The sequence below is a fragment of the Myxine glutinosa genome, chromosome 4 (genome assembly GCF_964187855.1).
Source record: "Myxine glutinosa chromosome 4, kmMyxGlut1.1, whole genome shotgun sequence".
Classification (NCBI taxonomy): domain Eukaryota; kingdom Metazoa; phylum Chordata; class Myxini; order Myxiniformes; family Myxinidae; genus Myxine; species Myxine glutinosa.
Genome location: NC_136264.1, coordinates 128,783,729 through 128,804,575, shown reverse-complemented (window position 1 = coordinate 128,804,575; position 20,847 = coordinate 128,783,729). Strand labels below are relative to the sequence as shown.

General features: G+C 44.4%; 1 protein-coding gene across 2 annotated transcripts in view; it reads left to right on the top strand.

Moving 5' to 3' along the window:
* The window catches only part of LOC137418712 (organic solute transporter subunit alpha), a 122,697-nt gene that overhangs the window by 37,068 nt on the left and 64,782 nt on the right, over positions 1 to 20,847 (top strand). For both annotated transcript variants that reach the window (XM_068104816.2, XM_068104815.2), the window contains one exon: positions 18,729 to 18,883. In XM_068104816.2, the coding sequence (XP_067960917.2) occupies positions 18,729 to 18,883 (155 nt within the window). The remainder of the gene's footprint in view (positions 1 to 18,728; positions 18,884 to 20,847) is intronic.

Genomic DNA, 20,847 nt, shown 5'->3' with positions numbered 1-20,847 from the left:
CTGCCCCGAATGCGGGACGCATCCAGCCGCAGGCACAAAAGAAGCCGCGTTCATTGCTCGGCTGTATGAAGCCGGGCTGTAGACGTGAATTGGCGCACAGAGAGGATGTAATAAGTAGACGGGTGATGATAGTGTTTTGGCCCCGAAATTAGAAAAAGGCGAAATTTGATGATTGGTACGATGATTGGCAGAATTTTTGATTGGTTGGGTTTAGGTGTGCCAAATTGATAGTGAGAGACCCCCGATGTGGTGGGATGGCAAATCCACCATCCCTCACAGAGTGGGGCAAAGGAGCTATAGTTTATGGGGTGGCTATGACAACCGAGCCAGGGAGGGCTTGGATAATTGTAGGGATCTAGCGAAGATGACATTAGGTAACGTTAAGTTTAGTTAGTGACTGATACCTGTAGTGGGGACGCAGGTAGATTAGTGTGGATTATAATGACGTGGGAGCGCAATAGTTTAAAGGGACGACTGGGAAGCGCAAGTTTCAGAGGGGAGTAGTTAGCTGAGATGATGCCGTGTGTGTGAGGATTGAACAGGTGAGAATGGAACAGGTGTGATTGCACAGGTGTGCAACTGAACAGGTGTGTGGAGCAGTGTATGAGGGAGTAGTGGTGATTGTGTGTTGTGTTGACCAACTGGTCCAGGAAGAGGAGGAGGGTGCAGGCGGCACCAGGTAGGATTGCACAGGTGTGCAACGACAGGTGAATGAAAGACAGGTGTATGGAATAAATGGTATGGAGTATTGGAATGGATGGTCGTGGAGTGAGTATGGTGGAAATTGTGGAGTGGAGTGGATGGTGCGAAGGTGTGAATGGGGGAAGAGTGGACCCCCATCACGGATACCCGGGGCGGGTAGTGTAAGTGTTAGGTAGAGGGTATAGGTAAATTGTGGTTGGATATTGGCATCTGTGGTGCGAGGTGAAAGAATGGTATTTGGATGGGTGCATTAGTGTCGTGGAAATGGCTGGGCGTGTAGCCTGTTAGTGTGTGTAGTTGGTTGGGCGCTCCACCACTGTGAGGATGTCGGCCAGGTGAGGCCGCAGGTGGGCTCTGGGAGCCGGTAGTAGTTGTTGTGGATGGGGCCCGAGGATCCGGAGGACGGACCCGGGTAGCCCAGTGCCAGAGGGCACCGAGTGGGGTGACAGAGCCAGGAGGGGCCTGCCCCAGTTAGATAGGTTAGGGTGAGGAGCTAGGTAAGCTCGGGTGGCAACTACAGTGGTGGAGGTGTGCAGGTGGGTAGACCTGCTGGGAGAGTTACACGTCGCAGCCCAGAAATTGTGCGAGGGCACCGGGAGATGAATCGGGGGAGTGAGACCCCAAATTGAGAAGCACCACAGTTTGGTCAATGGGAATTGGTTATTAGAACCCATAGTGTAAGTTGGCCAATGGATTGGCAGGGAAAGACCCCGGGTAGTGTAAAGTGTGTTAAAGTCATTTAGAAAATAGTTAGGATGAAGGATCTCCTCGCACCATCTGCATCCACTCACCTGAGGTAACCGGTACTCCACACCATGCCATGTTTTGATTATTTTTACTGTGCAAATGTTTGGATTGTGAGACGCATCATGACGTGGGTGTGACATTGTGCGTAATTCCATCTCTCCCTCCTTATGAGGATTGATGATGAATTGGTGATGGCAAATTTTGAAGTAGAGGGATTGTGGAGACGAATTTGGTATAGGGGAAATATGGGGAAGACGTGACAGCAGTGACGAATTTGTAAATGGGTAGATTTTTGTACATATGGGGTAAGGGCAAGGGTAGGGTAGGTGACAGGGGGGTGACGTACGGTAGGGACGAGCTTTCTCACTTCGCCCTCCGTACGCATTTCGCCTTGCATTGCCTTATTGACGTGTACCCTTGTGACCTTACCCCTCGCTCAATTGTCTTTCTTTTGTCTCCCACATGACCTGTGCGCCGTTGGGCGCCGAGGGGAGCGTGCGTGGGTCGGCCATTGTGCGCCCGAAATTCCCAGAACCAGCTGTCTGCATCGATGCACCACATTATGGACCACATGTCTGTGGCCGAGCACCACTTATGGACCCCATGGGTTGGGGCATGGCCCCTCTGCTGGAACCGGCCATGAGGGCCCGAAATCTTGCTGGCGGACCTTGGCCACAGGGCACCGATGCCCCACAGGTGAACCACACTAGTCGGCCCTGGGGCCATAAATAAAATCAAATAAAAAAGGGACACATGGGGCACACTTTATTGCAAATAGGCCGCCAGTAAGAAAAGCAAAGAAAATGACAACAACTGGAAGAGATAATAATAACCAGCAGAGGGAGCCGAAGAGCAAGAGATCACCTGCAGGGTTAGGGGTTGTTGAATTTATTTTATTGTTGAACATTGATGAACAATGGTGACTGCACCGATTGGTGCTTGGGCTTGTATTGGTGCGTTTTTGGGTGCGTTCATGGTGCGTCGATGCAGAGCAGACTGTCTCCCCACCAGAAAGAACAATCACAGTTCCTGGGTTAGTTTTGTAAATAAAAATAGCGTCATTGTAAATAATGCTTCCCACCGTCAGTGTATAGTTTGAAGACCATTCCGCAATTCGGTTAACTGTAGGCGTAAGTCTGTTAGGCAGGGTGCAATGGAGCAGCGGGACACATTTATTTATGTTTTAAAACTGTCGCACTCAGGGTCAGGTTAAAAGTAGAGGGAACTACACCTACGTGCCACACTAAGGTAAAAGTTATAGGCCCGGGACGTGCCTAAGGGGAGGAGGGTGCAGTGTTGTGGATATGAGAATGTTTTTTTATTTTATTGTTGTGGTAAAATGTTGTTGTAAAAGGTTGTTGTAAAATATCACCCCTCCTCCCTCCGTTTGTGGTTGTATAAAGGTCAAAAGGGCGTTCCCGTAGTTAGTCCATAAAACATACATGCAGGACACGATATAGCTTTTTTTTGACAGTTATATCCTTATTATGTGTATTAGTGTAAGGCTGTGTCTTCCATTAATTGAAATACTCCATTGCACCAGTGAAAGAGAATAGATCCCCCTTCCTTCCCATCCCCAAAATCTCCCTTTCCTTCCCATCCCCAAAACCTCCATTTCCATATTACATCCCCTCTCGTCACTGCTGAGCCCTCGATTGCCCATATTACCTCCCCTCCAAGAACCGCCATTGACCACGAGGCTCGAGTCGGGGAAGAAAGGCGTGTCTCCACCTCGTCATAGAGGGGAGGAGTGAGCCAGCCCCACTCGACCAACCATGAGCCAGGGGTTTGGCTAGAGAGGGCGGAGGAAGAGCGGTCGGGGAGGTTCGCAAAGGTTGAGGGGCGGGGGCCTATATAACCCAAGGCAGGGCGTGTCCAAGGAAGAGATGCGTTTTTACAGAGGAGAGCAGAAGACAAAAAGCCCTGGAGTTGGTCACAAGGAGTTGGAGTGAGTCGGTTGCCAGTAGAGGGTCTGAGTCGGTTGGTCAAAAAGGGTTGGTCTTGGTGAGAGAGGTCTGAGTTGGTCTGAGTTGGTCGTCAAGAGAGAGTGGTAAAGAGTGAGGGACCAAGAAAGAGTTGAGGGTTGGACCAGACGAGTGGGACAAGGCCTGGCAAGGCAAGCGGAGGCGGCAGCAGCAGCGACACCCGGCAGCCGCTTGGGGCCTGGGCGGCGGTTTGGAGCAGGGCCGAAAAGGAACGGCGGCTGCTAAACGCGCCGATCGTGCTGCATGACCCCCTTGGACCTCCCTCTCCCTCCAGCCATCCACACCCTGCGATTCCTGCAATTCCCCGCGTGAGTCAGTGTCTTTTGTTTGTTCTGTCCTGGGATAAGTTAAGCCTGTAGATAAGCTAGTATTTGCACTGTGTCACCTGCGTCTTATGTGTTGTAAATAAACTTAATTGCTCCTTTTTGCTTGTGTGTGTAAATAATAAACCCCATTACTCGTCTGTACGTCTTCTCGTTTTATTCCTTTTTCCTCTTTGCATTCGTCGCCTTTGTCTTTTCCCTGATTGAGCAGCTGTGGTGCGATACGGCCAACGTTTGGGTGGAATCGGGTGAGTCGGGGATCCTGTTAGGTCGCGGTTAAATACCAAACCGCTCGGTAACTAACATCCTAAACCGCGATCTGTAACAATATATATATATACGTATATATACATATATATATATATATATATATATATATATACATATATATATATATATATATATATATATATATATATATATATATATATATATGTATGTATATATTTTTTTACTCATTGCTGTGACAGCCGAGTCATATGATGTAATTCTGCTCTTGTCATTGAAAAGGAAGGAAATTTCTGTTTTGAAATATGCAAACTTGAACTGAAATTTCTAAATGGTCTGGTATTTGTCTGTTTCATGGTGACAGGCATGGGCAGCAAAATATAAATTGTAAGGCAAACAATGTGCACTGAAGGAGTCAGTCATTCAGCATTGCGAGCATTCTTTCAACACATTATCACAAAATTTTGCAAGTCTTCACAAGGGAATCGAGATCTCATAAGTTCTCAATTGAGTTCTCATGGAGAGTCGACTTCACGTCCTTGCAAAAATCGTTTTGCAAACGTATCGTAGAGTTATTGTTGCAGAGCTCGGTTTGTTTTTATAAGCCTCTCACGCTTGAAGTATTCTGTACTTTATTAGATTGATTTACAAGTTCATGTGATTTGTGAAATCTCTCTGAGTTGTTGGACCTAACCAGCACAGTTGGTACAGCAATTCCAAAACCATTCTGTAATAACTATCTGCAGCAAATTTGACCAGTACAATATCCTCTTATATTTGTAAGTCCTGGTGAATATGCATCGCGGCCAAGCCATTCGTGCATTCTTGTTTTATTGTGTATCGAAGATAAAGCATTTGAGCTTTCTGCAGTGGCAGTTGAAACGTTTAGCAATCTCAAGCAACATCATGTGGGCCGTTGACACATTTGGATACTGATCAGAATGTGCCTCTTGTAGAGCCACACACACTGAAATTGGCAGTATTCTATTTCCCTGCCATTTAATTTTGCATCGCAAGCTATCTTTTCTGCAGGGTGTGAACTTGTGAACGGAATTTGCTGTAAATGCATGCAACAAATTTAGCCCACACTTGTGGAACAGATCTAGATATTGGCTGGCATCAAATGTTCAGTAAAGAAGCAATATTTTGAGGAACAGAGCTTATGTTGCAGTTCCCTGATGAGGTGATCAAGGAGTGCGTAGACCAGGGCCCCTTTCCAGGAACCCTTTGACCTGGTGTCAGGAATGTTGGATCGATGTATCTGATGTTGCGGTATCCTAGCCTGGTTGGTCTCTATCAAATTTTGCAGTAACCATTGAAGCTTTTTCATTTTGACTGTCCTAGGTGGCATCATCTCCCATCTTTCTCATCAGTGCTTCAACCAGACTAAGTGCCTCCTCATCAGCCTTCACCAAATCAAAGCCCATCTTCTGTGACACATTGGAAAGGCAGTCACAGTTTCAAGATGTTTTCAGCTGCAGCAAGTGCTGCAGTGCACTCAAGTGTCAGAATCGAGCATCTAAATCTCCTGGTCTTACTGTAATTATTCAGCTCAATCCTCTCTAAAACATCTACAACAACATCAAATGATGCTATAACTGTCAAGAGAGCATCAGGATAGTTGTTCTGTATTGTTTCATAACCGGGTTTGGAGTTTTGTCCCATTGTTCACGAGCCGCCAACCTGTGTCATCGTATTTATGGTAAAGCGGCAACTGATGCTGTCTATTTGCAGTGGATAAAAATGCTAATCTCATTTCTTGAACAGTTCCCATCATTTGTCATGTCAGTGCTTCAGTGCAGCTATTTGGACAGTCAGCATTGACAGATGGCTGAGAATGTCTCAGGAGAGAGTTCTTGAATCTTTGTGAGGACATAATTATGGTGACCACCCATGCCCGGTGTACCATCGTAACCTCTGGGCTCTCATTTTGTGACACTTATTACATATTCATCAAGAGTCTGGAAAAATGGGTCAGCTGTAGCTTCCACTGTTGTTTGATCAGCATCCTAATGCTAATGAGAAAGTAAATGGGAGGGTTTTCCAGACAGTCTTTTCGGAGAGACAAAGTGAGAGTGAGATTTTTCAGGATTGAAAGACATGTTCCACTTGTTTGACCAGTTTGTGATTTTGTCCCGGCCTGCAGAGAATGAAGAGGGTGCAACCTGCTGATCTGAGGGTTCAGATATGGAGCGGAAGAGAGTGGAGTCATCAGCAAAAATATAGAGAGGATTGTCCAGAGAGTTGGAGAGATTGTTAATGAAGACCAGAAAAAGTACAGGGCCCAGAACACTGCCTCGAGGAACTCCAGCCTGGACAGGAAAGGGGAGATGAGAGAATGCCATTCAGGGCCACATGTTGACTGCGATCAGAGAGGAAGTCTGCAAGCCATGTGTGGGGATGTCCATGGATACCATAAACGGAGAGTTTGGTGAGGAGAGCGGGGTGCCAGACCATATCAAAGGCATGAGATATGTCAAGGGAGACGGCTCTGATTTCCTGTTTGGCATTGAGAACCTCCATCCATTGTTGAGACAGCAGAAGCAGCATGTCCAGAGTAGAGTGACCTGGTCTGAATCCAAATTGATGATCATAGATCAAGACATTTGAGAAGAGGAAGGATTTGATATCCAAAGCAATGATGGATTCCATGACCTTGCTGATGAATTTGTTTAACTTGTTTTTGAGTTAAAGGATCTTTTGCTTCATTTGCCACTCAGCTAAAGCACAGGGAATTTTTGCAGCCCTTCAAAATTGTTTGTCTGATTTATACAACACTGAGTTCAATTTGTTTTTTAGCCGCGTCGCAGACGCTGCTAATAGAGTGCCCTCTGCTGTTGTTGTTGTTCTTCTTGTTCTCTTCTTCTTGTTCTTCTTGTTCTTGCAGAGAAGACAAAACCTCAAAGCTCCACCCATTCTGGGAACCATAGCTCCACCCATTTTGGGAGAGGCTTCATATAAACAAATATCCACCATTTTATTAACTCGCATAGCTTTGAGGCCTGTTTTGTAGGCCCGTGGTGTCTTCCTCTCTCACACAGTTTTATTTCAAATCAAATTCGATATATCATTTCATTTTTCACAGTCGCTAACATAGTTTTAGACTCGGTTGAAAAAAAACGGGAAGAAAATCCGATGAAAGTTGCCCTTTATAGAACGAAATGAATTCTCAAAGGCCTGTAACTTCAAGTCCATTGAGATATTTTTTTTTTAAATCGCGGCATGGTCAGTCATACACCGCCCGAAATAACAGACGGGAAAATGCCGAGATATATATATTTTGTTTAAATCGCGGCATGGTCAGTCATACACCGCCTGAAATAACAGACGGGAAAATGCCGAGATATATTAAAAATTCGTCCATTTGATGACAATCGTCACGATGAAATATTTAATTTATACGTCGTCACAATAATGTGGAGAGAGGAGCATAGCTTCGTTCACGTGTCGCCACACACGGGAAATTGCCGAGATATTTTTTTTTTTAAATCGCGGCATGGTCAGTCATACACCGCTTGAAATAACAGACGGGAAAATGCCGAGATATATTAAAAATTCGTCGCCACACACGGGAAATTGCCGAGATATATTTTCACTTTGCACAAAAATAACATCAAGTAATCGAATCAATAGGAATGTCCTGTGCCTATAACATCGACGTTATAGGCACAGCTGCATCTAGGCATTGTGTAACATCGACGCGGCGTTTGTTTTAATTAAAACTTTTTGTACTTGTTTTTTCATGAGTTGAGGTCATGGAAGAGCAAGGTTGAACTGACAGTGGGGTAGTGGAGGGAAAATTTGGCGCAATCAGCAAGAGAATTATTGAATAGGAAAAGAAGAGACAAAGGAGGAGAGGCAACACTGAAATCAGCAAGTAAGATAATTGTGTGAGGAAGGGTTATTGGGGATAATAAAGGTAAAGGAACGGATGGAGGATCCGTTCCTTTACCTTTATTTACCGTCAGGATGGAGGATGACATTAGGTGGTGGTGCACTGCCTGCTTGAAGCCCTGAAGGGAAGAGTGGGAAAGAATGGCCTCTGGAAGGCGGTTCGATTGATGGGAGAAGGTGTGCATTCAGCTTAGATTTTGAAATTTTAACCAGAAGAGGGTTTCTGGAAGAATGCATGCATCCTGGAGTTGTTAGGGAGGGTCAGAGGACTGAGAGAGCAGAGGGAGCAATATTGGGGAGGAGGTGATAAAGAAAAACCGAGAGACCACCAATTTGTCTGTAATGTGAAAGCACTAGACCTTGTGCTTCGGTCTCATCATGGGAGACCCCAAGAATGATGAGAGCTTTGGATTCCACAGATTCCAGAAGAGAGATTTCTTGCTGGGGTGTCAACTTGTATGAGAGAGCAGTACTCCATTGAGCTTTGGCCAAAGGCCTCGACTGTGAGTAGCTCTGTTTTCCAAGAAAAGATTTGGATTGACCCAGAGTGCCAAATCTGAGGCTGGCTTTGGCGGCCAGCTTTGCTATGCGGTTAGCTTCAGAGAGGTCATGGATGGTAGTGAGGCAGAGAAGTTCAAGAGACTGAATCACTTCCTGTGGGTGACCATAGAAATGGATTGATGGGTTAGTTTAATGATCCTTCTGGAGTGACATGGGGAGACCGTGAAATTTTCCATGGTTGAAGGACATGTTTCATTTATCAGACCAGGATCTAATCAATTGCAGATCAGCAGAGAGTGATGCAACTGCAATTTGCCTTGCAGTGGGATTGGGGTACTGTACGGCACAATGTAGAGTCATCCGCAAAAAGGAAGAGAGGATTTTCCACAGCATTGGAGAGGTTGTTTTTTTGATGACTCGGCCCAGGACTCTACTTTGGGGAACTCTGGCCTTAACTGGGAGGGGAGAAGAGGGTTCCATTTATAGCAACACCTTGACTGCATCAGATATTTAGCATTGTCTGGGGAATTCTCCAGGTGATATTTCCGCACAACTCAACATCGACAGTATTGAAGGACATATCTACTTCAGGGCCTCCGAGACGGACATCTACAGGACTGAAGGACATATAGACTTCAGGTTGATGAATATTCCCTGAAGTTGCTCCTCTCTTTAATTTGTCATATTACTGGTGTTACGGATTCGTCACTTCTGTTGTGGTGGTTTGCATCCACTGTAAATATTTCTGATTCCATGCACTATTATTGTGTTCAAAAGATTTATTGTCCATGAACTGTTTTCAAAAGATAAAAGGTTAAGGTTTTAAATGAAACAGGAACCGGATGACGACAAAGCGGAAGGGAGAGAAAAGAGGCGGAGCGAGTGAAGTCGGAGAAGAAGCGAGTCGCTTCAAGGTCCGGGGCGAACGTTGTTGAACGAAAGTCGCTAGTGAACTTTTGGGGTTCCCATGAAAGGGATTCCTATGACAGCATGGCTAGCGCTGTGACAGATTAAACCTGCGTGTCAGGTTTTGCTATCCATTCAGGAGAGAATCATCGCCGTGCTGTTGCGCCACGAGACCGGGCCGTCGGCCATTTTGACTCGCGCAGGACTTGTTCTTCTCTCGCGGTTTCGTTTCTTTCGACCATCTCCACCGCATTCAGACGTCGATCTGGGGCGCGTGTGTGACGTGGCTTTTTGAAGGTTACTTCGTCCATACCCGAGGGTGTGGTCTCTCAGTCGCCTGTAGGGCGCCTTTGGATATCCCAGTCGCCTTGAGGGCGCCTTTGTACAGCTGTGGCTGTGTGACGGTATTTGCCATCCGAACGGGATTCTGGTCTCGATCGGACATCGTTCTGTCGATCGCTGGAGCGAATCAACTTTGGGCTTGAAGCCAGGAATAAGAGACATTGGGGATGTTCGTGTTTCACTCACTTGGAGCACAGTGAGTTCTATATTACCAAAACTGATGGTACCATCATAGGACATATTGATTGTACTATTGAATACTATTATTGTTGTACTGTTATTCTTGTGTGATCTTAATACAATCTTTGTTTGTGAGTAACAATTGGGGTGGCTTCTCCATTGATCTTTGACATACAGAATAACACATTTTTTTGCCGTGACTCCTCTCGGGGCTCGGAGGTACATCGTGACCAGGGGGTCGGGGAGGAGCACGTAACAGAAATTGGGGACTCGTCCAATTGACTCGGGATCGAAATTGGGTCTTCGTCCGGGATTAAATTCCCTAATAACATTCGTCCGGGATAGAATTCCCTAACATTCCAAGAATTCCTAAATTTGGAATTTTTCTAACATTCCCAAATTTTTCAAAAAATTTGGAAATTTTTGTGTGAAGGTTAACAGGTGCTAACTAATAGTCACCATGGTGTTTGACGCAGAAATGTTTGCGGCGTCCCCTAATGAGGCACAGTTCCTAGCGTTAAAAAGATCGGAACTCTTGAGATTGGCCAAACATTTTAACTTGGAGGTCCGAGCTCATATGAAGAAAGCAGAGATGCAGACATTGGTGGTAGAATCTCTGGTGGGACAGGGAACATGGACAGAGGTAGCCTTGGATTGGTTACCCGAGGAAAAAGAAGATGTGGAGCTTCGGAAAATGGAGATGCAACTGCAGAGCCAGGAAAGGTGAAAAGAGTCGGAATGGAAAGCCGAGGAGAGAAGAGCAGAGGAAAGGAGAGCTGAAAGAGAACTCTTGGAAAGAAGAGTAGAACAGGAACGAGAACTCGAGGAAAAAAGAGTAGAACAGGAACAAGAAGCCGAGGAGAGAAGAGCAGAGGAAAGGAGAGCTGAAAGGGAACTCGTGGAAAAAAGAGTAGAACAGGAACAAGAACCCGAGGAGAGAAGAGCAGAGGAAAGGAGAGTTGAAAGGGAACTCGTGGAAAAAAGAGTAGAACAGGAACAAGAACTCGAGGAGAAACGAGCAGAGGAAAGAAGAGCCGAAAGGGAGTTAAAGGAACGTGACATGGAGTGTCAGAGGGAAATTAAACTCAAGGAACTGGAATTGATGAGAGAACGGGGAGAGGTAGCATCCATGCCGGCTGGTTCGGCAACTAGTCAGAACACCTGGGATGTTGGTAAGCATGTGAGGCTGTTTCCACCCTTCAATGAAAAGGAGGTAGCCAAGTTTTTTTTACACTTTGAGAAAGTGGCTCAAATGCTAAAATGGCCTGTGGGGTCCTGGACTATGTTAGTGCAAAGTGTTCTGGTGGGTAAAGCTCAAGATATATTTTCGGCTTTACCGATTGACAAATGTATAGATTATGAGGAAGTGAAGAAAGCCATTCTCAAAGCCTATGAATTGGTCCCTGAAGCTTACTGGCAAAAATTCCAGAATGCCAGGAAGAGGGAGAGTGAGACCCATGTGGAGTTTGCCAGAATGAAGGAAACCATGTTTGATCGGTGGTGTGATTCGAAAGGGATTTAATTGGGAAAGACTTCAAACTGTTGCAACAATTGATCTTGGTGGAGGAATTCAAACAGTGTGTCCATGAGGACATTAAAGTACATCTGGAGGAAAGGAAGGTACCAGAGTTGTATAAGGCAGCAACTGTGGCCGATGACTATGCCTTGACACACAGGATGGGGTTCCACAAACCTAACTTCCCACCTAGAGTTCGCCAGGGGAGTTATGGTGCATTGGTGCATCCAGTGCGGAGGACGAATATTCATGGGGGCGGCCCAGAGATGACTATGAGGACAAATCTGATACCGCGACTTTTAGGGATCAGCAGACTACAGTTCCAAGACAGACTTATCTTCCGGGGGGCTCGAGGCAGACCACGAGTTTTTCCTCCGGGCCTACTTGCGCTTTTTGCAAGAAACCTGGACACTTGATGTCCCAATGTTATGCCCTGGAAAGGAAAAATCAGGAGCGGAGTCAGACTAGTACAACTCCGAATGCATTGGCAAATGCGAGAAATCGTCCTTGGAGGGCAGTGCCTTGTGAAGGTTCCCATGCCAAAGTTACGGCATCACAGAACGACCTTGTTCAAGAGGGTTACAAACCTTTTATTTCAGAGGGGTTTGTGTCACTGAATGGAGACTCGACTAACCAGAGACCTGTTAGGGTATTGAGGGACACAGGAGCACATCAATCTTTGATGCTTGAGGGCATTTGGCCATTGTCAGAGAAGACGGCAACTGGTGTTAGTGTTCTTTTACAGGGGGTTGGTGGCTGTGTTAAAGCCCCACTTCATGTCATCCATTTGAAGTCTGATTTGGTGTCAGGACCGGTCACCGTAGGGTTACAAGCCACTCTACCTGTAGAGGGAACATCTTTTGTTATCGGGAATGATTTGGCCGGTGGTCAAGTTTCTGGTAACCCGATGTTTGTTGAAAAGCCTAGCATGGAAAATAACACTGCACAGTTAGAGCAGAAGATTCCGGGTATCTTTCCATCCTGTGCCGTGACTCGTGTTATGGGTAGGAAGCACTCTGAAGAGAAGAGGAAGGTACTGACGTCATGCTTTGTACAGGCACGTCTTGTCAAGTACCTAAAAACTAAGTGTCAGCACACACGTCATGGAAGGAGGCAATGTTGGCAAGCTCTTTGTAGGTGGACTGAACTTCAGAACAAGGGAGGTTGTTCTGGACTCTATCTTCGGCCAATATGGACCGCTCTTGTAAGTGTTGTGGATAAAAGACAGGGAGACGCAAAAGTCAAGAGGGTTTGACTTTGTCACGTTTGAAAACACAAAGGACGCCAAAGATGCAGAAAAGAATTTGAATGGCAAGAATTTGGATGGTCGGACCATAGAAGTAGAGAAGGCAGGCCATGGGCGTCGAGGGGGCTACAGAAAAGGAAAACGTGGAGGTAGTTTCAGGGGTGGCTATGGCTCCTGGGGTGGGAGTAGTCGTTTTGGTGGTGGCCGCAGTCGAGGTGACTATGGAGGCTCCCAGAGTTACGGCAGCTTCCGAAGGGATGATTATCAGGGTAGTGGTCGAGAAGGAGGCCGCTATTCACGTGACTACAGCGACAAGCGCTCCAACCGTGATTATTATGAAAGTTCGGAAGAGTTTGAGGCACTGAATGCTGCGGAGCAGCCGAGCCAAGATTCCTATACGGATTAACCGTGAACTCCATGTTCCTAAAGGCGTCCATGTAGTGAATACTTCCAGGCCTCACCACCCAACCACCATGAAACCTGGCTCTCAGCTCGGCCTCCCTATAAAGTGCTATAGATTTGCTTAACTTTGGATTTTTGATCACAACCCCTTAACCTTCATTCAAAAAATGTTTTTGGCCTGCAAAGAAAGTTTTCACTATGTTCAAACTTTCTTTCTTGAGGGGGGGGAAGTGTTACGGATTCGTCACTTCCGTTGTGGTGGTTTGCATCCCCTGTAAATATTTCTGAATCCATGTACTATTATTGTGTTCAAAAGGTTTATTGTCCATGAACTGTTTTCAAAAGATAAAAGGTTAAGGTTTTAAATGAAACAGGAACCAGATGATGACAAAGCGGAAGGGAGAGAAAAGAGGCGGAGCGAGTGAAGTCGGAGAAGAAGCGAGTCGCTTCAAGGTCCGGGGCGAACGTTGTCGAACGAAAGTCGCTAGTGAACTTCCGGGGTTAGCATGAATGGGATTCCTATGACAGCGTGGTTAGCGCTGTGACAGATTAAACCTGCGTGTCAGGTTTTGCTATCGATTCAGGAGAGAATCATCGCCGTGCTGTTGCGCCACGAGACCGAGCCGTCGGCCATTTTGACTTGTGCAGGACTTGTGCTTCGCTCACGGTTTCGCTTCTTTCGACCATCTCCACCGCATTCAGACGTCGATCTGGGGCGTGTGTGTGACGTGGCTTTTTGAAGGTTACTTCATCCATATAGTAAGGGAAACATATGAAAATCTGTTAACTAAATTGTTACCAAAACATTTCTTCACCAATATGTTTGTAAAGGTGTGTAATAACATGTGTTAAAATGTTGAAGGTCAACTCCCGTGGGAAACCCAGAAAAAAAGCTGTTGAATTGAGGTACCGAAAAATTATTTTCGAGAATTTATATATTTTTTAATCGGCCCTTAAGTAACTTATGAGGGGTCAAATAAGGGTTTTTCATGATTCTGAGTTGATTGTTAACATTTATATTTCACCACAGACACTCCTTTGTGGAAAAATAATTTCTAAATATATCTCATTTTCTACTTTGCAGGACATGGAGTCTAGCAATATGGATGAAGACGTTACTCCACCTGTGCTCAATTGCTTCATCTGTGCACGCTCGTATACACCAGCTGAAAGGCTCATACAGGCAACTCCAAAGGGATACTCAACTTTATTGAAACAAGCAGAAACTGTCGAAAATGTTACTGTTGTGGAACGTATGAAGGAGGCTCAAAAGGAAGGAAAACGGAGGTACCACCAGAAGTGTAAAAATGATCTGTACAACAACTTTGTTGCAACCACCAAGAAGTCAGCTCAAGCATCAAAGGCAGAGAAAGAGTCATCAAAGTTGAAGAGAAGACGCACTACTTGTGAGTTCAGTTCATCAACTGGCTGCAGTTCTAGAAGATCACAGTCAGTTGACCTCCTGTATAAGGATGTATGCATTCTTTGCAACCAACCAGCCCAGCTCTACAAAAATAATCCAGCACAAGCTAGAAAGAAATACAGAGTGCCAGATAATTTGACTGCAGATACACTGAAGGCAAGCTTGCTGAAGACAGCACGGAGTCGCGGGGATGACTGGGGCACTGAAGTCACTGGACGCCTGGAAGGGATCAAAGACTTGGTAGCAGAAGAAACACTGTACCATTTGCGATGCAAACTTATGTTTGCGAGAGGTGACAGTTTGTCCAAGACTGATGCACCACCTTTAGAGGCCATTTTTCCCCGCAAGCAGGGGTTGGCCTTTTTCGGGGATCATGGTTGTTGTTGTTTTTTGGTCCCCTTTTTGAAGCAAGTTGTCCAAGACTGATGAGGAAGGAAAAAGGAAGAGAGGACAGAGGAGTATTGATGAGGAGCGAGAGGCAGTTTTTATTGAATTCTGCGAATGGTTAGACTCAGAATTAGAGCATGGGGTAATGAACATGGACCAAGTCCATGAAAAGCTGCAGGAGTTTGATCAGTCACCAGAGAAGAGCCTTTCTTATTCAAAGCATTGGCTAAAGATAAAACTTCTAGAGAAATACGAAGACACCTTGTATTTCACAACACAGGAAAGAAGGGCAGATGTACTCTGTCTCAAAGATGGCACCGACAATATTCTGCGAGAGCATCATGCTAATCTTGACCATGGAGATGAGAAGACTCAGATCATAAAGACGGCACTCAAGTTCATATCCAATGATATTGCCTTGATTGATTTAGGTCCAAAGTCATACCCCACCACACACAGTATGACTGACATCGATAGTCAGCTGACACTTGTTCCTGCAAGCCTGCAGATGTTCTTGAGACCGATTGTCAAGACAGACGAAAGAGTTGCCGTTTGGGGGCAGAATTTTATTAAGGCCTGTCGACCTCGGTCTGGAGTATTGCCACACCAAATTGGGCTTGCCATACAACTTGATCATAGATTTGGGTCAAAATGGATGCTCAACAAGTTCCACCGGCTGGGATACACCGAGTCTTACACGGAGACACAAAACTACAAATACTGCTTCCTTAATAGTAGGAGTGGAGATGATGTTCCAGATACTTCTGGCACTCTTGACACCATTGTGGAGGAAACCGATGAACAGATCAATGATGAGGTTGCGGTTGATGCTGCGCTTGAGGATCAATCAGTGATGACAGCCAAAGTGCCAGCCAGTGAAAGTGAATTGTCAAGTAATGATCAGGTGGTCTTTATGGAGGTTGGGGAAACAAACAATGCAGTCACTCAGTTTGTTGGAGACAATATAGATTTAAACATTGTCTCTATTCACGGAAACACTCCCTTTCACTCAATGGGTTGGATCGAAGTCACCTCTCCGGCACCACCTTTGCCAGATCCACAGACAACAGCAGCTTTCCCCCGGGTGAAGTTGAAGGCACTCGACAAAGCTAAGATCCTGAGAGGAACTGAAGTAAAGATTATTCCATTTACGAACAGGAAACAGATAGGAACGAACGCGATCATGTTTCTCCCCCTCGCTGAGCTTTCCTCCTCCCTGGCTCATGATCAGCCACTCCTCACTCCAGGTGACACACTCTGGGCAGCGGGGTGGGTGATCAAAGCCAACGATCCTGAGTTCCCACACTCCAACTGGAATGGCTGGATGAAGAGAATCCATGCTAATGATGCAAAGCAGAGCACACAGATCGAGTTCCTCCCAGTTATTGAAGGAGACCCTAATGACCTCAACACCATCTTCACCACTCTGAAAGAGTGCATACGGCGCGCTGGGGTCGCTATAGTGACCTTTGATCTTCCGATTTGGCTGAAGGCTGTGAATATAATAAAGCAGGCAAATCTACCCGTCATTCCAAGGTTGGGTGGTTTTCACCTGCTGAAGTCTTATCTTGGATCAATGGGTAACATCATGGAAGATTCTGGACTACTAGATGTGATCCAGTTGATCTATCCTGGAAGTACGACTGGATCCTTCTACAGAGCATGTTTCTGAACCCCAGTGACTATGGATGGACAATAGGTGTGCATGGGTATGAGCCAGTTCCAACACTGGACCCCACGGCTCCTGAGGAGCTATTGCAGTTCACGAGCTGTAATTGTCATGGAGATTGCAGCAACCGGCGATGCAGCTGCAAGAAGAATGGGGTCACGTGCATCTCGGCCTGTGGAGTCTGTAATGGCATTACATGCAGAAACTGCAGTCATGATGTTGTTGAGTCTGAAGAAGACATAGACAATGACTGTTGAAACTTCTGACATTGTGAATGAGAAATAACTCTTGAGTATTATATATGTATGTGAAATAAAAGCTACTTTGTGTGTAAATGTAAAAGTGAAAATATAAATGTTAACAATCAACTCAGAATCATGAAAAACCCTTATTTGACCCCTCATAAGTTACTTAAGGGCCGATAAAAAAAAAAAAAATTCTCGAAAATACTTTTTCGGTACCCGAATTCAACAGCTTTTTTTCTGGGTTTCCCACGGGAGTTGAACTTCAACATTTTAACACATGTTATTACACACCTTTACAAACATATTGGTGAAGAAATTTTTTGGTAACAATTTAGTTAACAGATTTGTGAAATATCTCATAAAATGCCCTTACTAATACCCGAGGGTGTGATCTCTCAGTCGCCTGTAGGGCGCCTTTGGATATCCCAGTCGCCTTGAGGGCGCCTTTGTACAGCTGTGGCTGTGTGACGGTATTTGCCATCCGAACGGGATTCTGGTCTGATCGGACATCGTTCTGTCGATCGCTGGAGCGAATCAACTTTGGGCTTGAAGCCAGGAATAAGAGACATTGGGGATGTTCGTGTTTCACTCACTTGGAGCACAGTGAGTTCTATATTACCAAAACTGATGGTACCATCATAGGACATATTGATTGTACTATTGAATACTATTATTGTTGTACTGTTATTCTTGTGTGATCTTAATACAATATTTGTTTGTGAGTAACAATTGGGGTGGCTTCTCCATTGATCTTTGACATACAGAATAACACATTTTTCTGCCGTGACTCCTCTCGGGGCTCGGAGGTACATCGTGACCAGGGGGTCAGGGAGGAGCACGTAACACTGGTATGCTTTGCTTGTCACAAACAATGATCACATCATGGATGCTCTTCATTATCTGGCAGTTCTGCATTGAGAAGGTAGGTGCCAACTCACTTTGTACAACCCTTTGTTTCAACAAGGAGACAGAAACGAAGTTGGCAGCCCTGGCCGCACATCGAAATCTGTCCTTAATTTCACATGTTTCGTGATCAGATTCCAATTTATTTTCAATCTCACATTATTCCAGAAACAAAGGCTCTGGTGTCACCATGGATTGGAAGCAACAGCAAACTCCACTCCTACATGCGGAATACCTTAACCACGGTTACAGCTTTCATTCTTGCTGAGTGGGGAAACTACTATTCTTGCGACCAATTCTGCAAGATTGAAAGTTTTAACCCTCTGATATAATCGATGTGTCAGTGAGGGGATGAAGATGTCACTGGTGAGTTCTCTGCTGATACAGGAGACATCAAGTTGCTTTTTGAGACAGATGACGGCTCCTGGTGGTCTTCTCCACTGTCTGGTCTTCCTTCATCATCCAATATATCTTCTTTTTACTTATCTTGTGGTGAATCTTGAGCAGGTTTTTCTTCAGATTAATTAGATATTTCTTGCTGACTTAAGTTTTTGGCAAAAATAAGAAGAATTCACTTGAGTTGATTGCGCCAGATCAGTATTTGCTTTCCATTTTTGTGCTCATGTTTGGCAACCTGAAATTCACAATAATTTGGGGCTATGAAGAAAGCATGATGAAAACTTCATCTATCAATTTTAACATAGCCTTCAAGAAAGGAAATTTTCCATTGTTTTGTTGGCATTGTTCTCCACCCTGCATGTTACGCTAAGGCTGCACTTTATTGATGAATAAGTTGCCCTCCACTGGTGATTCAGAAAAGGCCGTGCGAGATTTTGTTTGAGAACGAATAAACGCTGGCATGACTTTCACTCCCTCCATGATCAATGCATATGTTTATGTATTTTTCTACTTGTATATTTCTTTAAATATATAAGTAGAAAAATGTTTAGCATTCGAAACAAATCATGTTTTTTTCTGTAGCCTGTATGAGTATTTTCTACAAGTGCCTTGATTGCTTAGACTATGGTGAAAATGCTCATCACAGATAGTTGCAGTTGTAATTGTATAAATGATGTTTAATGTAATGTATTAAGAAACTGAATGTTTTTTTTATGTATGTGTCATACAGCAATGGACACTCTTGCGCTGGTGTTGTTTGTGACATTGACAACAATGGCCGCTGTGGCTGTGGCGGTTGGGGCCGAAGCAGCAGGTCACTTTCTAAGGGTGGAGAGTTCTTCAGTGCAGCTGTCCCGGCTCCTCTGGGTCAACGAGGCTGGGCCAGTGAGCACAGGCAAACGGCCTGGCTCTTTTTATTTTTTATTTTTACAATCTTACTTTTTGTGTTTTCAATCTTGTTTTACAGTTTAATTTCTAGAAGAAAGGTAGCCATTGGTAGTGTTCTCACTTTTTAATTATTTCTTGCAAAATCGAAGATTTTTCAAGTATATTTGTTGGTCTTGTGCATTATTACTTGGCCAAAAAAATAATTTTTTTTGCAAGTAGGTTGATCACTCCGGTTTGTGTTTGTTTGTGTGTTTGTTTGTGTGTGTGTTTGTCTGTCCGCTCACTTATCCTTGCCTACAGGTCACAATTTGAAACCAATCTTCACGAAACTTCACCAAATAGTGGAGTTCGTGGTCCGACAAAATTCTATATATTTTTGAGGTCAAAACGTCAACATAGGCCAAAGGTCAACCACTTTTTTCAAATTTCTAAAATCCTCAATTTTAATCCGATCGACTTGAAATTTGAAAAGGAGTTACATATCAGCAAACTGAATTCAACTGCAAAATATTTTTGGGATCAGCATCGGCCAAAAGGTAAACATAGGCCAAAGGTCAACCACTTTTTTTCGAATTTCTAGAAGCCTCAATTTTCATCCGATTGACTTGAAATCTGAATACGATTTGCATATCAGTTTACTGAAACCAACCACCAACTATTTTTAAGGTCAACATAGACCAAAAGGTCAATATGGGCCTAAGTTCTAAAATTGTCAATTTTCATCAGATTAACTTAAACTTTGAAGGCGATTTGCATATCAGGTGACTGAATTCTACCACTAATTATTTTTGAGGTCAAAAGGATGCTCGACTGAGTGCCATTCTACTTTGTTCTGTTTTGCCAAGTGTCGCTCTATGAGTGATTTTTCATTCTGTCTGTTTGTCTGTCTGTCAATCGCCTATAGGTCACAATTTAAAGCAAATCTTCACAAAACTTCATCAAATGGTAGAGTTTGGCTCAAGGAAGAGGTCTATTGATTTTGAGGCCGAAGGTCAAATTTCCAAAATCGTAATTTATCCGATTGACTTGAAAATTAAACAGCAATTGCATAGTGCGTCACTGAATTTGGAAACCAACTATTTTTAAGGTCAAAATGTCAAAGGACATCTGAAGGTCAAACTTCTAAAATCAATTTCCATCTGAAAAATTGTCACTTTTCATCTGATTAACTTGGGAATTAAACAGCAATTACATAGTGCCTCACTGAATTGGGAAAGCAACTATTTTTGAGGTCAAAAGGTCAAAGGTTAACTTATGGTCAAACTTCTAAAATCATCAATTTTCATCTGAAAGATGATCAATTTTCATCCAATTGAACCAAGCTTTGATTAAGATTGTCAATTTAAATCTTAATGAAATGGACAATTTGATGTGTCCATGGCAACTTTTTTTGGGGGGGGAGGGGGGGGGGGGTAGATTTTGCAAGTATCGTGCTCTGCACGACATCTTTCTTGTTTGTTTTTCGGTTCCATCTCTGACATGGATGACGAAAGCTACTGCTCTGCTGTGTGCCAGCAAGTGGTGCTTTATCATGTAAAAGAAGTAAGATGTACAATCGGGTGAATGTAGAGTATTATATTCAATGGGATTATCAATTATTGCTTGGATTCGTTTGCATCAGTGCCTCTCATGCACAGCAATTTACTACCCGATTGCCGCGATGATCTTCAGTTTATCACAAAGTGTGGACTGGTTCCACTTGTTGACTTGATAGATTATCCATTCCTGGAAGGTCATAAGTGAGCTAGCTAAGTTTTAACAAACAATCTGAAAGTAACAAGGTAAAGCTACAGTCTAGCTCAGTTTCCTGAAGCTTAGAATCCAATACCATCAATGCTACTACCATCAGCTGGATTTGAACCCACAACCTCCGTGATTTCAAATCACTGTCCTCATCATGAGGCCATCATAGACATTGTTCTCCCATTTAGGGATTTTTTTTTGAAAGGTAAACCTTTGAA